Source organism: Thunnus thynnus, chromosome 9 (genome assembly GCF_963924715.1).
Source record: "Thunnus thynnus chromosome 9, fThuThy2.1, whole genome shotgun sequence".
Lineage (NCBI taxonomy): Eukaryota > Metazoa > Chordata > Actinopteri > Scombriformes > Scombridae > Thunnus > Thunnus thynnus.
In genome coordinates, this window is record NC_089525.1 from 20468042 (window position 1) to 20485692 (window position 17651).

The window sequence follows — 17651 nt, forward strand, 5'->3', positions numbered from 1 at the left end:
TGAATGAACCGAAGGCGGCTGTGGCTGTGGAGGGCCTTTGTTGGAGGTCCCATTTTCTCTGGCAGAGCAGCACGCTCACAGGGTCAGCGAAGTTACGAAAGTAATTAAAGCTCGGTGATTCACTGCCTGCTGCAGAGAAAAGAAAGCAAGCTGTCATTCTGATTTAGAAAAATAAATTACAATTTTAATAATGGGGGAGGATGGGGGTGCGAGAACGTCTAGAGCCTTGGTGGGTTGGGGGGAGGCGGTGGGGGGGGGCGGGCATGTTGGGTGGGAGGAGGGGTCGAGGGGGTTGTGGGCTGCCTACTTATCAATAGTTGCAATTTTTTGAAACCGCATCGGTTGTACATTGCGAGAGCACAAGTGCCCTTAAAAAAAGAAAACCCTGGAACATTAACATACTGATTTCATGCGCATGGCAAAGGGCCTGAGCCAATATCAGAGAGGACTCAGCAGTCCTATTGTCTGCTGGGACTCTGGTCCCCTCTGATATGAAAATTCAATTATTTTATAACTAGATCTGGCGCTGCGTTTTGACAGTCGACGGTAGCGCCTTGCCAGCTGCATCAGTGTGGGGGACCAGAGGCTCCTGATAGCGAGAGGGAGGCCTTTCAGACATTGACATGTTTTTGGGGGACAAGATTGCCTAAATGTGTTGCATTTAAGGACTGAAAGTTAATCTAATGCACCACCATTATCTCACTCAGGTAATTCCAATACCGTCCTCAATCTATGTTTACGCTCATGCACGCACCCGCATACTCGCACATCCATTCATTCTTCAGCACTTTGAATCTGATTCCCAGGCTTTCTGCATCCAAACAGGTAATCTATTTATTTATTTTTCAGCAGTGCATATTCTCAGGGAGCTGGAAACTATATGAAATAGAAGTTGTTTTCTAAGACACATCAGCAGTTTCTAGGTAGTAATTCTGTAGAAAGACACACAGGAAAGCCAATATAGTACTCAGTGTCAAGAATCTTTTTTTTTTTTTCAGAACTGTTTTCCATGTACTTTTACACTTTTGCATTGCTGGGTGCAAATCGCATATACATAGAGTAGATATGTACTGAGTTATACACACTTCACAGATCTTTTTTTTTTGCAAATATCTTTGTCTTGAAAAAGCATAGTACAGGTTGTTTTGTTGTCACAGATTTTTAAGTACAGAATTTCCTCCTTGTTAATTAATGTATTTACACCAGTTCAGACACCAAAACTTTCGAGGTAGTATCCAGGCGGGGACAATCAGCTGGCCTATTTTCTGAGTTTATGGGACAAATCCTTTCATTACCTTCGTAGCCCATTGTGAGTGTTCTGAGGGGGGTCTGTTAAGATTAGGGAACAGGAAGCAGCCCCCCGGTATGGCCCTCTCACTCAGACCCCACAGTGTTGTGCTTATTAACCCAGCCTGGGAGAAGACGTACCTGCCTCCCCTCATTAGGCCGCAGTGGAGTACTTGCTCAGCCCGTGGAAGAATGGAACATTAATTAGTATTCTCTGCAGGGGGAACCGCCATTAGCACTTAATTAGCAGTAAGAGTACCATTCAGTCGGCCGGCCAGTAATGTCTAACACAATATGTTCTGTGTCTTTTCCCTGTGTGTCATGGCAAAACGCTGATGAAAGACCTTGTTGTTTGTGAATGTGTTGTTAAGCAGCTTCCACATACATTTTAAATTTGTTTAAAATGTCTTCTCTTATCTCTTTACTGTCTTTACATGCAGCTCGCAAACCAAATCGTCACAGTTTGTTGTCCTTTTTTTCTGCAGAATATTTGTTTGTTTCTGTATGAAAACTGGATTTAAGGCGCACTGTAGGCCCATGTTCCCCAAGTCAGCATGCCTCGATCCTTACCTTTATAACATTTAACTTTGTGTGCTGCCCTCGCACTGTTGTTGACCTCCATGAGGGCAAACGCTCTATTCTCAGCTGCCCACACAGCTCAGCCCGTGGTGGTAAAGTGGGTGATTAGGGGATCGAGGTCAACTTTTCCCATTGGACTCGGGGAAGTTCCTTTGATCTGCTGAGTAGGCATTCTTCTCTCTTTTCTCTGTGTTCTGTGTCCAGCACCGTCACCGCCGAGGAGGACAAGGGAGGCTGTTAACCCGCCTCGGTCCACTCCTCGGCCTCGTTGGTACTCAATCTCCCCTCTGCACCAACCCTCCCCTCCTCCTTCCCCACCTACAGCTCATTGCCTTTGGAGGCTCAGGCGGGTGGTGGCGGTGGTACCTTTCACTTCCCGAAATCTGAGAGGCGGAGAGCTGTCATTTGCCAATTTGGTCTGAATGGGGCGGACAGAGGATTGAATGTCGTTTTCCCACCAGGCTGCACCATCCAGACCAGCAGGGGAGGGAGGGGGATACAAGGAGCGGGGTGTAATGCTAGAGTAAAATTAGAGCTTTGATGGCAGCTAATATGATGGGTGGCACTGATGTGGATTTCCAGTAAAGACGCCACAGGTTCCCTGCCTCTCTCTCTCTCTCTCTCTCTCTCTCTCTTTCTCTCTCTCTCTCTCTCTCTCTCTCTCTCTCTTTCTCTCTCTCTCTCTCCCTGTCTCCCTGCCTCTCTCTGTCTTGCAGCCAAGCACTGACACACCTATAAGATTATGCGATCCCAGCCTTCTTTCTCAGAGCTGTAATTTCTCCCTGATCAATGTAATTATACATCTCCAACTTCAAGCCTGCCCCTGTCTAAGGGCCAGACCGGTCCTGTTTCTCTGCATGGAGAACGCCTTCTTCTCTCACATATACATTCGCACACAAAAAACACACACGTACACGTTCATAGATCAGCCTTTGAGCAAGGGAATACACTGCAAAACAAGACTCACAATGTTTCCTCTCATATTCCAGGGAAAGTGGAGATGAGAGCAAGCACAGATTTTTATTACAGATGTCTTCCACTTTACATTAGTATATGACACTGTTGAAGGTATTAGTGCTGAAATGATTAGCACTAAGACATACTTAACATTATTTTTTCATTCCTAATTTTAAGAAAAGTGCTCATAACTGATGACATGTTTCAGAGGTCTGCTACAAAAAAACGACACATTACTTTCTGCTTGTCTTAGAGACCCAAGCTGTAAAACATGATTAAAACATGATTAAACACAATTAATTTTCATAGTTTCAATATCTGAGCTCAGTATTGACATTTCTTTCTTCTCAGAAGTAGCCCTCCTAAATCCCAAATAAGTCTATTTTGATTTCTGTTTTTTAAGTTTTATAACCCAAACATTAGTAACAACACAATGTAGGATAACATAAACATAAACATCTTATTCTCAAATGGAATATATATTTTGTATTTAACATATAAAACATATAATATTTTCTTGTTTGTAAAAACAACGTTTATGGTCATTTCTGTATTATGGCACATTTATCAAATGTGCAAGCACATACAGTCATTTTCTACATGTTGGGTTTTAATGATGTCAGAAGAAAAGAAAAATATTATAGGGAGGAAAAGTTACTTTTGCAATTCTTTTTTTTCATACAGCACCGGGGTCTCCCAAACACTGACTATGTAAATCCAGTGTCAACATAACACAAGGACAAATTTCAGCAGAAAATTAATCAACAACAATTGTAATATTCAATTAATTGTGTAAGTAATTTAGCAAAAAAAAGGCTCTAGCTTTTTGAATGTGAGGATGTGGATCTTATTCCTATTTCATATCATTATAAACTGAATTACCGTGGGTGACTGTTGTTCAGGCAAAATAAGCTTTGGAAGAACAACTCACTGGGCTCTGGGAACATGTAATGACCATTTGCTGAATGTGTTGCATTAGTTGCATCCAATGTTTAGTCAAACAGTAGATTAATCAGCAGTCAGGTCAGCAAAAGCAATTGTACAAGGGCTTTTTTACGTTTTACTCACTTTTATTCACTTTGAGTTTACAGTATTGTGATGAGGTGTTAAATGAGTAGATGAGAAGAGTCCTCAGTATTGGAGCTGTTTCCTTCAGGGGTTTTGAAAATCCACATTAATCACTCAGGCCCTGAGCTTCCCCTCTTATCCCGCTCCCACCACGAGACACGAGGATGCACGAAACACAACACTGGGACCTGCCTTAGGGCCACCAGGCGAGCACACATTCACATACGCATTCACACACACACACACACACACACACACACACACTATGTTAGATGTTTTGATAGCTTGTGAGGCACGAGCGGCACTGTGATGCTCTGACATATGGAAGGTTAAAGGCTTCTTAAATATCCATATCAATCTGCCTGGCTGTCAGCTTGACAATGACGGAAACAGGACACCATTAACAGCGTCAGGCTGTATCGTCCTCATCGGTGCAACATTAGAGAAATAGATGACTCTCTGCAAGACATTCCTCTGGACGTTAGCCAAGCCAGTGCATGAAGAGCGACTGACAGTTTTGACTTTTGATTTGGTTTGAATGCCAAAATACTTGTGTTGTGAATGTTGTGGGTTTGATGTTTGTATCAAAATGATATATGAGGCTGGAGCTTCCTTGTTTGGTTCAAGAGTCAGAAATATAATATCCTGTTTTAAAATGGCTCTGATTGCATTGATTTCATTGTTCTGCTTTTTCTTGGTAATGTGTATATGCTTGAGACCCATGCGAGGCGATTGTCCTCTTCCTGCTGCACAGAAAGCATTGTACTCTGCTCTCTCGGGATGGGAGATGTTTTGTTTTTTGAGCTCTTTCACACCAGCTCTCCTCTTTTTTTTTTTTTTTTTTTTTTTTTACACAATAGCCCTCTCTCCTCTCACCCAGCATGGCAACCCTTTCAAACGGGAAGCTCCAGGTCAGTTTCCCTTGCCAAGTTTTGCAGCCTGCCATGTTGTCTATTCTGCTCAGCTATTTAAAAAATGTTGAATATCAACAATGGCTTTCACTGGTGCATTGTCAACTTTTGTATGAAGCAATCTTGGTTGAATGAGATGGGTCCCAGAGCAGGGAGAGCTCAGCTGCAGTGTGCACTACCACACCAGTGACTGCCCAGCTCCCTCGCTCTTTTTATATTTCTCTGCTGCACTGGGAGCTGCCATGGTTGTGGTGGTGGTTCTCCGGTCTCAATGGCCATGGCTGGAATCTGAGCTGAGGCTATGGGCTGTGGATGTCAGTGCTTTCTTCCAGTCTATTCTCTGATAACTCCTCTCGGTCCTTCTCCTGGGCCTGCTGACAGCCAGCTGTTGAAGGTGTGTCTAACTGAGTTATTGGGAAGCAGCAGCCTTGGGACCAGTCAGAGCTTGGTGAGTGTCCTCAATTTTGTGGCCAGAGTGGGAGGAGGTTAGTAGTAAAGAGAGGATAGAAGAGGGAGGGGGCTTTCAGGGAGATAGTGCAGGGAGCTTTGTGTTGTGTGTGTTGTGTTTACTCGTTCTATTCATGTATTTATTTATTAAGACATTGTCTGGTTTATCCAGTCGAAAATATTTTATATCCTGCTGCAAACAAACTGACACAGAAAATCAGATATCAAGCTCCATTTCTTTTATTTGCCAACGCCATACCCTTCACAAGCATTTTGACACTTTAACAATGTTTAAATTCCCCACAATACTAAAGGTTTGCTCTGTCTGATATGCACTCTGGATGCATCAGTGACTTTTATGCTGAACACCGTGTGTTTGCACAAGCACATACATCTATGTTTGTGCAAGTGGAGAGAAAGATGAAAGCAAGAATGAGAGCTTGCTTCCAGATAATAGTAGCTTAGGCTCTTTGTCCCGCTGTCAGCCAGGAGAGGAGCGAGGCTGGAAATCGCTCCAATGCGGCAGCAACATCTTGTATGTTTCATTGACATATCAGTCTATGGGGCAATGAGCCGTCGCCTCTGCACTCCTCAGCACACTTCTGGTCTGTGTGTGTGTGTGTGTGTGTGTGTGTGTGTGTGTGTGTGTATGTGTTTGTGGATGTGTGTATGTGTGTGTACAAATAGGTGGCACACAGAGGTAGTTCTTTATTAGTTGTGTTAGTAAAAAGCAAATGTTGATATAAGCGAAATGTAAAAGTAAAGTATCCACAATGGGTTGAGACAGACTAGCATTTCTTTTCAGTAATTACACTGAGAATTCAGGGTAGTTATTTTTGTATGCTTTTACACGTCTTTCACTTTTTATCTTTTTTTTTTTGTACACTTGGACATCGTACTCAGGGGGTAGGAACAAGCGAGGTAAGGCACTAATATTTAATATCACAAATCACAACTGTCAGATACGGGAGACAACTAATTCATTTGAAAATTACAATTTTATTGCTTATCTTGCAGTGTCAGAAATTAAATGTGTTTGTCAGAGTGGGCACCAAATTTTTAACTGTTTATGTTAAACTGTCATCTAAATTTTAATCATTTTTACATGTTCTTGTGACTCAGATATAATTTAGTCATGCATCTTCCTTTATCATATAAATGGCGGTAAACAAGAATTTACTCGAGTGTGATACAGACTTGTCAAACCTTATTCAAACACTTACCTGAAAGCTCTAAATATTAGAGTCCCAGTAAACACAGCGGAGACATCCTGCCTTCTCCAGGACCTGTGTTGTCCTCTGTCTCACCTCTCTGAGCTCAACCCAGGGCAAGGTGACCAAATTCATCTCAGGCCGGCCCATCCATTATCTTGTCAACACAGCCAGCTTCCCACCTTAGTTTGCTCTTCTCCCAGCAGACTTACTGTAATGAAATACGCAATAATCACCACGCTCATCTCGTCATGCTCAAGGTAATTAATATATTTAGAGGGCGATGGCTAACTCTTAATTAAATTATGCCTCTTTTAATGAGACCTTGACTGGGACTAAATTTATGACCACTATCTGCTTTATCAAGTGCCTGGCACGCAATAGAGATTTGTCATTTTCTCCCAAATCACAACTAGATTACGCATAATGGTACTCATGATTTATATATCAATTTATGCTTGTTTGTTTCTTTATTTAAGGTTTAATAAATTACCTCTTATAATTACCTAACCTACTTTTGGGTTCTTAAAAGCCTCAATTTCTGCAATTAATGCCCAGCGCTGTATCACTGTTACATATTCATTTTGGAGGATAATACAGATAACAACTTGGTGGCATTAATCATATTACAAAATTGGGTGTATTTAATTAATTAAAGTTACACTGCAAATTAATTGTGCATTTTCACAATATTATCTTAAACTAATGAAGGCCTGACAAAGAGACAGTTTCATTTTTTAAAAAGGAGGCTAGATTAGTGGGATCTCAATTATGGCTAAAACAAAAGAGGGCTGCTTGCTTGGGCATGGTGCAAAGCAAAAAATGACGATTCAGCACTTTCTTCCAAACAAAAAACGGAGAAAGTTTCCTTTGTTTTTGAAAAACTGAACATGGCAATGATTCAAAAGATACATGGAAAATAATGAGCAGTGTAATTAGCCACTCAGGCAATAACAGTATTTAAAATGATCATCATATAGAGGAGCTTGATAATGCCATTCACAGACAGTAGTTTCCAAGCAGCAGGCATTTTGCTTGCTGACAGGCTATCACAACTTTAGTGCTGGAGCAAAAAGCATCTGGGGGCTTAATTTAAACCGTATTCTCTTTTGTTGCACATATACAGCATTTGGTATTATTCAGATTACATCTCACAATGCACTGTCTGTGTAGCAAACCCTTGAAACCGGCAAATGAGATACATTATGATGTGTCTGTATAAATTAGATGACAACAGATCGGAGGATTCAAGTGTGAGCTGAGCTTTAGTCGAGGAAGTTCAGGCAGAAGTGTTGCACGCTAACTGTAATACATTAATGGCTTAATCCAGCCTCACCCAGTGGCTCAGAAACAAAACCATATTTATTGAAATTTTCTGCTTAATTAAAAATGAATTGAAATTAGCTTCCAATGGATAGGAGCTTATAATTCACAGTAATTTAGTATTGTATTTTTCATTTAACGCATCATATACCAAATGTTTTAATATGAGTGTTTCTCCTAATCTGCTAAGTAAATGTAAAGACTCTTTGTCTGAGAAATGACTTCAAGGAGCTAATAATCATTGTATATTCATTTAAAATTGCTTCCACCGATGTCCTCCCCTGTGATATAATTTCATTAGCTTTTAGCTTCATTAGTCAATAACCACAGGAGAAAAAAAATGCTGGTGTCAATTATGGGAACTCCAAGGGTCAGTGAGTATATGAATTTTTAACTGCACACTGCTGCATGTGATTATATTAAGTGGTCTTGTAACAATCATTAACCCTGTGTATGTGTGTGTGTGTGTATGTGTTGAGTATACTTGATCAACTGTGTTTGAAATGTGCATCCCTAAATGATAAGCAGCTACAACCAAAGAGGTTGAGGTGGTGAAGTGAAAAACTATTCCCTTGGCTAAGTGAGATGGAGCAGAGAGCGTTGGGTGGTCACGCCTTGTCTGCTCATGACAGTGGCGGGTTAAAGAGATTACACTGGGTCTGTGTCAGCAGCCTTGGCCTTGCTCACACAAGAACATAATGAGGAAGGACATGCTTGGCCTGCCGGGGAGAAAAAGAGGCTGAAGTTTGAGGCATTCTTCCCAGACAGCCACAGGAGGCAAACAGCTTTTTTTGCATGTTGTTTTACAACCAGAGGTCAATAAGTAAGACGGTTACATTCCACAGAGCTGAACAAGGTGGTCGTGGAGTGCGGACATATCACGTTTGGGTCTCACTCCCCCCCCACCATCACCACCACCACAATGAAAACACAAATTACCGTGCAACAGTGGAGGTAAGAATGAATCGTTCTCCATTAGCCCCCGTGTCCTCCTGGCAGACATGCAACACTTCAGTAAAGCTCACTTAAAAAATCGATGCATCTGTCCTCTGAGTGTGTATTTTGGTTTCTTTTGAAGGTTTGAGTGACAGTCCCTTCCTTCACCTATAATGACTGAACTTAGACGCTTTCACTGCCTCAGATGGGCCCACAGTGGGAGATGATCCTCGGGGTTTGCGTCCCAACTTGTGGTGAGTTTACAAATCTGTCTGCGGGCGCGTAATCGCCGCGGGGGGCGTGACCTTCCCGCAACACCCCCCACAATGTATGAAACATGGAAATCCCCCCCCCTCCACCCCCCCACCCAATATTTGTAACTGAAACGACATCAGATTCGCCCAAAAGCTGAAAGAAAACTAATTTGTTCCCTCAATATTGTCTGAATTATTCACAGAAAGCCTCCTGCGTCTCATCTGTGTTTGTGTCAACAGCAACAGCGATTACAACAGCTGTGATCGCGGTGCCAAAGCTTTGGGTCCGTCCTGTAGGTCCTGAGGGCCGCCGCTGCTGCTTCAGCCTCGAATGTTTTGCCCGCATATTTCTGGTCCTCAGAAGTGGTATTTTAATGTAACAGAGCGGAACTTAACGTGAAGCGACAGGAGGAGGGGGAGAAATATCGTGCTGCACATAACCAGAAGCTTACAGGCCATGGATGTGTTACAGGCAGGAAAGTTAAAAAAAAAAAAAGTGTTTCAGGCTTTCCTCCACATTTCAGCGCACAGACTGGCACATAATGAAAAGTGTAGAGAGCACAAAAGCCTCAAATTGCGTGTCTTTAATTAGAGGTGCGCACACACAGAGCTCTCCAAAATCACAAACCAACTTTCATGTATTTTGCTTCTTTTACGTCTTTAATATTTCGCATCTGTAACAATCTACTGAAACGTCAAATGTCAAAATACAGCTATTAATGTGACTCAAGCGGATCTGATAGATTAATGTCTGAATCTTACAATAATGTCGTTCAGGTGTCACTAAATGGATCAAGGATTTTGCAGAAACATTAGCACTGATACTCTGTTTGGTGCCCACAGCTGGCTGCGTGTCACAGCTGGCTGCAGCATCACACGGCAGCAGAAACGATAAGTGCATCTCCAAACTGAGAAAGAGGCTGTGCGCATTTACGCACGCGGCACAGCATTCATTCATTAACACCAGGTCGGTCAGGATCTGACGGTAATTAATGTTCTGTACACATCCACACAGGTCAGCTGCTGCTACACACTGATTCCAACTATATATATGGTGGAATTGTTTGTAATAAAGCAGCCTTATAGATGAATCCTGAGCTCCATCAGAGCTGTGAGGATATTTTTTATTTTAAGTAGCTAAAAGTCCAAGATAAGCCTACTTTCCCATATCCATTTGCCCCCCCCCAATGTCTGACTGAAGATTTCGCCCTTTTCTGTCTGCTTCTTCCCCTCTTTCGTGATTACTGTGGACCAGACAAGAACAACATGGTCTATATGTTGGAACAATCAAGTAAAATTGATGACACAGGGCAATACTTAAGAAAATCACATTTCTCTTATTCTTTTTTTTTTTTTTTTTTTTTTGCTATTTCTTCACATTTTTGACATTTTGACAAATTGACTTATTAGTTATTTTGAGGAAAATATATAAATTTTGATTTTTTTTCATTGTGATGAAAAGTAAATCTCAGTAGGTGAAAAAAGTTTTTATTTATTTGATGTTTGCATCTTAAAGAGAGTTTATCTTTCCTGAGGACACGTTTTTAGTTAAACTGGACTTTCTTTACGCAGCATCAGAGTAAACAACAAATATTCTTACATTTTTATTTATGCCACGAGGATATAGAAATGCCTTTATCCATTACTTTATTATTTCGAAGGAAGCTGCTAACAGATCTGGCATAAGATGTTACCAGTAACTGATTTGATTTTGGCTTTATATGGTACCTGTTGCTATAGAGTAACTTATGATATAAATATACATTTTTTAATTTCCCAACACTAAAAATGAATTTTGCAGAATTCTGTAGATTTACTGTTGCAACTTTAGTAAGAATTTCCTGACATGAAATATTGAATCATTGGGAAAACATTTGTAAAAAAAAATGTTAACGAGGTGATATAAAACATGTTATCAAAAAAGAGAGAGAGAGAGAGAAAAGAAAAAAAAATCTAAGCACCGACAGAGTAAAAATATTTCCACAACCATGACTCTGCGTTACACACAGACATTAAACATATTAATATATACATATTAACTATTTTTGTTCAGTATTTTTGTCAACGACATCTCTTATGGGTCAAATAAGTCAAATTAACGTCATCAGGAACACTATAGGCCTGCTTTGTGCAATAAAGAGGTGATAATAGCAGCACTTTTATTCCTTTAAATGACCCGTGAATATTATTTTACCTGTGTTGAACTGGGAGGACGCAACTATTCACGCCGACACAATGGGAACAGCAGACCGTGCGTAAATTGCATCGTCATTTGCATTCCTGGTCCAAAAATCATGCAAATCTTAATGAGACAGTCTCTATTGTGGCTGTAATTGAAAACCCATTCTTTCTTAATTACTTTTCTCAAAGGCCTTGTCCGCAGTCACTGAGCTGAAACAAAAAAAGTTATTGATTCTGGAGGTCGTGGGGTTTAAAATGGACACGTTAAAATAATGTTGTTTGTTATGAGTTTGAGATGCGATTTTCCATTATGAAAACGTCCCTTTTCTTTGGAGGAGTTATGAACAAAAAAAAAAGGATAAAAACATAAAACTTGCAAACGCAGGCCTCAACAATCAAAAGCTGTAAACGACCATAAATTACAAGCTATTATCAGTTAGTTATTTGCAGCTGAAAGACAGACATGCAGCCTCTGCGCTTTGTTGTATATTATTAGAGTTGGAGCATTTTGTCTGTCGTGAATTCAAATTGTCTGACCATAAAGCTCTATTGACAGCCGAGCAAAGGATGCGGACATGCAGGGAAGTGAATTGTTTTCAAAGGTGGGATTAATGTCCTTTTGTGTCAATTAGTCCAAGTGAATAGATTTTAATTCCCCTAAAGCTCTTGGCAAATATAACTGACATTTTTGGTTTTGTTTAGGCCACAATCCTTCAAAAAGAAAAAAAAAATCTGTGATTCCTGTCAAATTTAGTCACTAGATTTAAAGCTGTTAACTTTATTGTCCAATTTAAACAACATATTCCCTTTAAATAATCCGATATATATTTGTTGTAACGAAAAATAACTAAAATACATTGAATTCCTTACAGGAAAACGATGATTTCCTGAGCAGGTTTTTGTTTTCATTCACGGTGCACGCCACACGCACATGCGCAATTCATTCGTTTTTTAAACATTAAATTATGTACGATCAAGCTGATTGTGTGCAGGTTATATCCTCCCATCAGGACATCCACATATTTCCCAACATTCAACAGTGGGATCCAGCAGCCTCGCGCCCTGAGAGCCCTTTGGGCTGTCAGGCTTGTTGAGTCTGAATCAGAGCAGACTGCGCTGGTGGTCCTCCGTTCCTTAATTAGGAAATTAGCTGCACAGAGGCCCTCATTACCAAACCCCGGGTTACTCCTGGTGTTCTCTCTCTCTCTCTCTCTCTCTCTCTCTCTCTCTCTCTCTCTCTCTCTCTCTCTCTCTCTCTCTCTGCTACCGGTCAATTTCCATAAGAAGATTACAAGCGGATCAGTATTGAGATCTGCCCAGATAAACAAATAACTGGTCCCTGAGAATTAGATGACTGCTAATTGGACGTTAGTTTTATTGCTCCTGCTCTGTTTGTAACGCCCCATTGAACGTGGAAATTAAATTCATGAAGTGATGTCTCTTTTCAGTTGATTTACTACAACTATATGGCTGAGGGACTATAGGCTTTCCCTCCCTTTAAGATAAGAGACAATTTTATTTAAGCCATTTGTGCCTTTATGTGTCGTCTAATCCTACAAGTCATAAACATTATTTACACCCTTTTCTTTACTTCTGTTTTCGAGCCATAGTCATTATTGCTGCTTATATAAATATCCATATAAACATTAATGCAATACAATACGCTCTTATTGAAAACAGCCTCAGCTTTTTTTTAGTTGTATCTTCAAAACAGAAACTTCAATCCCTGGGAAAAAAATGGAGCAACATCTGGTTACTGACAGATGTCATCGGTTCATTGATAATTTAATAGGAGCAGCTCGTTAAACCCTTAAATTAGATGGAACACGTGATCTTGAAACAGTGTTTTCAACTAAATGACCAATTTTTCAAATAGATTTTGTTGGGTTTTTTTTATGTTGATCTTTTCTCTCCACATGAGTGATAAGTGATTAAATAAATATTTGTATATAATGTAGATCCTCCAGGTGGACGCACTGCCCTGCATCAGTAAATGCAGGAGGCTGCATTTTAAAGTTTGAACACTCCAGGAGGTGAAACGCTCTAAAATGCACATACCACGACGATCCCCGCAGAGCCCATCTAAATACTGAGGTGTTAATAGTGGTTTTCGATGGGCGATTCGCGCGTAATCATTAGCAGGTGTGAGTTTTGCCCCGTTGGGCAATTGGTTTCAATGGCGAAGCGGCGTTTCAGGTCGTTTGTAAGGACACACATGCAAATGAAGGCAACTCCACGGCGATCATTTTAATAACCATTAACACCGCAGAGAGAAAAACAAGTCAGCAAACATCAGCTGTGGTTTTTAGGATGAGCACATGAGCGGGCGACTTGTTTGCCATGCGGCGTCTCAAACCAGACGTTTCCTCCGGGACTAAAGAGATAGCCCGTCCCCTCCACAAGAGGTCGTTGATGTATTAAAGTTTTGCGTTGGGTGCCTCAACACTGCAGAAACATTTAGAATTAAGTATCTTTGTCTTATTTTCCCAGTAAAAGAAGGAGGTCATTTGATGAGATAATAAGATCAGTTAATTTGCATCTGACACACATTAGTTATATTTAAAAAAAAAAAAAAAAGAATCATGAATCATCATTACTCTGTTTTATTTCAATACATTGATACTAACATAGAATACTTCTACATGAGGTATCTGAAAGAAATTATTCAGACAGGTTTTCACTCCAGTTTAGAGTAAATCCATACTGAGGATTTTTTACTGCGCTGAAGGAAGCTACAAAAACTACCGAGCAGGTGGTCAAAATGGAGTTTAATGAAAAAAAATAAGGCCATCTTAAAAAATATATACATATATATTTATCAGTCTGTTGGGGTTTTGCCTGCACTGAAATCCTGATATGAGACTGGATGAATGTTTGTGAAATTGTGATTGACGGCATGTTTGACAGCAGGTAGAGATGAAAGGCATAATTTCTGCGCCAAAGGCCTTTTTTATTCCAATATTCCACTTTTTACTTGAAGTATTTGCATCAAGTATTTGGTGTGTCGGTTTTAGCCTGTTGGGATCTGCCTCTGTAATTAGTATAGTGACATTTAGCCTAAGGATTTTTTTTTACCCTTCAGCATGCACGGTTTCATATGAAACACACTATATTTCACACTTATTATTTGCATAGTTTGACTCTTGGTTCTATTCAACTTGAGTCACATATGTAGAAATGAATAAAATAGACAATTTGTGGATTTGATTTGTTCAAAAAAAATAATTATTGTATGCGATGAGGCAACAGCTGTTTCATTGTATAAAATAAACCGGCTGCATTTTCCAAATTCTCATTCTCAGATTATAAATATTGTAAATCTCTCATGTTTTGCGTTCAGTTTGCAGAACTGCGCTGCTGTTTTAAAACTTTACCTCTCCTTCCTCCTCTAACCAAAACACAGCGCTGCCAGCTCTCATTGGTTAGGCGGTGGATATAGGGAGCTGCGCGCTGATTGGTCGCCTCCTCCTCATTGTCATGCTGTCAATCCACATCACATGGTTCGGCCACTAGGCCTATTAACAGATGAGCTTGGCGAACAAGTTTTCAGACTTCTGTTTCAGAGCCGAGGGGGACAGAGCAGCTGTAAGCGGAAAGAAACCAGAAGCACCTGCAGACACATTTGCCTCTTTGGGCAGAACTTTTTTTCCAATCTTCTTATGAGACTGGTCAGTAGCTCTACCTCTTTGACTTTTGGTGGTGTTTTGTGAACTTTTTTTTTTTTTTTTTTAAATGTGCCTGTGAGTGAACACTTAAAGTCGCCCGAATGTATAACATGATGGAAACCGAGCTCAAGACCCCGCTCCCGCAGTCCAACTCGGGCTCGGCGCCGGGCGCAAAGAACAACAGTGTCAGCGACCAGGAGCGGGTGAAACGGCCGATGAACGCCTTCATGGTCTGGTCTCGGGGACAGCGGAGGAAGATGGCACAAGAAAATCCCAAAATGCACAACTCTGAAATCAGCAAGCGGCTTGGTGCTGACTGGAAACTTCTGACCGACGCTGAAAAGAGACCATTCATCGACGAGGCCAAGCGTCTGCGCGCTATGCACATGAAGGAGCATCCGGATTATAAATACCGTCCCCGCAGGAAGACCAAGACCTTGCTCAAGAAAGACAAGTATTCTTTGCCCGGGGGACTGTTGGCGCCAGGAGCCAATGCCGTCAACAACTCGGTGTCGGTGGGGCAGAGGATGGACGGCTATGCGCACATGAACGGGTGGACAAACAGCGCGTACTCCCTCATGCAGGACCAGTTGGCCTACCCTCAGCATCACAGCATGAACAGCCCCCAGATTCAGCAGATGCACCGATACGAGATGGCAGGGCTCCAGTACCCGATGATGTCCTCGGCACAGACCTACATGAATGCGGCTTCCACGTACAGCATGTCTCCAGCTTACACGCAGCAGACCACCAGCGCCATGGGACTGAGCTCCATGGCGTCCGTGTGCAAGACCGAGCCGAGCTCACCGCCGCCGGCCATCACGTCCCACTCTCAAAGGGCGTGTTTGGGGGACCTGAGGGATATGATAAGCATGTACCTGCCTCCCGGTGGGGACAGCGCAGAGCATTCCTCCCTGCAGAGCAGCCGGTTACACAGCGTCCATCCGCACTATCAGACCGCAGGGACTGGCGTCAATGGGACGCTACCTCTCACCCACATCTGAGAGCAACAGAAAGAAAAGACTTCAAACTTTAAAAAAAAAAAAAAGTACTTGGATACTTGAACTTTTTGGTTGCTAAAGAAACAACGTTCATCAGTTTTGTTCAAAAACAATTTTATCTCAATATGTTTTGAGTTGTCCATTTAAAAAAAAAAAGAAAAAAAGAAAGAAAAGCATTTTAAATGGACCGAAACTGAACGTTGAGTCCATCAGAGTAAATTGCATTGCAAAGAGGCTTTTTATCACAAGCATAAGCAATCAACTTATGTAGAAGAATCGGACTTCTATATTTTAAATAATGCCATATTTTCTCTCTATGAAAAGGCATGTGGCCTCATGAAGAGGCTGGTGTATTTCAGAAAAGCTGGATGGAAAGTTGGTTCATAAATGTTTACACTTAATTTGTAGAATGTCAGTTGTCTCGACTGTGTCCAAATTTGTAGTCTCTCTCTCTCTCTCTCTCTCTCCCTCTCTCTCTCCCTCTCTCTCTCTCTCTTTCTTTTTTCCTCCCCCCTCATGATCTAGGTTAAAATATGTTAAGACTGTGCGGGTCGCAAACGCAAGTTTTATTTATAGTAAGATTTTGTTTTTCTTTTTTTTTAGCTTGTGAACCCGATGTTCTTGTCACGTGAAATGTTCAAATTTTGTTTTGTAAAATGTTCTGTTCTGTGATGGTTTTTGACAGTGTCATGTTTACTCATTATTCTGAACGAAAAGGTTTATTTAAACTGACGTTTCTACATATTTTAAGACCATCCTCTATTCTTAAATGCTGAATAAATTTGTACGAAACATGATTTGTGACTCTGTGTTTTGTGTGTAATTTAAGGTTTGGAAATTTCGTGGGAATATTTAGTGTGTTTTGTTTTTAAAAATCTCTTTGAGTACATGGTATCTCCCAACAGTCAAGTGAGCATAAAAGTGATAACAAAATGTTATTGATGTTTAAAGATGTGCAGCTCACTGAATGAAAATCTGCTCCTAATATTTTCTCAGATAATATGGTGGAAATGACCAAACAATTGGTCTTCATTAGAGTTTGCTCCATCAATTCATTTTTAAAAAATCTTTCTTGATTACTTTCTTGAATATTTCTCTACAAACCTTGAAGAGTGATTGGATTATAAATTGCATTCAAAATATATTTGTAACATTTTCAATATCCAGATGAAATTAAAAATATAATTAGACTTCTTCTTAGGCCTGCTGAATTTTAATATGATACACTTAATATTGATTGAATATAAATACACTTTTTACAGGTGCTTTACTTTTTGTTTTGATATTGTTTAAAAAAGTTCTTTATTAAAAAAGCACTCTCATTTTTTTTTCTTAAAATAGTTGCTGATAAACTCGCTCTTTCCTTATCCAGGTACAATTTTCCTTTAAGTTCACCTTTCCTCACTTATTTCAGTATTTACTATATAGATCAAGGCATAATATCACTATTTTCTTCCATAGGCTGTCATCACTGTGTTGCCTCAGTATGAACGTGTTTCTTACAATTTATCACAAGAATTCAGGTTATTTCCACTTTTTAAAATGTAAGAAACTCAATTTAAAATGGTGTAACTTCACACATTATTCTGATTTTTAAAAATTCAATTTATAAATTATAATCCACCCTTCCCCCCCAATAAAACACAGGAGCTGTTATCTGAAATTTGCTCTGAAAAGCTTTATACATGTAATTTACTTTGCATGTCAGTCTTGATGTGCCACATCTTATACAATTTGACAGTTATTTACCGGTGGTAAACATAAATAATGTAATAAATTATTTTAAAGGATCAAATCAGGTATTTAAATGATCGATAATGATGTTCTGCTT

General features: G+C 40.4%; 1 protein-coding gene across 1 annotated transcript; it reads left to right on the forward strand.

Moving 5' to 3' along the window:
- Positions 1 to 14453: 14453 nt before the first annotated feature.
- sox3 (SRY-box transcription factor 3) lies at positions 14454 to 16617 on the forward strand. The gene has a single exon (XM_067599601.1). The coding sequence runs from the start codon at positions 14921 to 14923 to the stop codon at positions 15821 to 15823; it is 903 nt and encodes a 300-aa protein (XP_067455702.1). The 5' UTR covers positions 14454 to 14920; the 3' UTR covers positions 15824 to 16617.
- The last annotated feature ends 1034 nt before the right edge of the window (positions 16618 to 17651 follow it).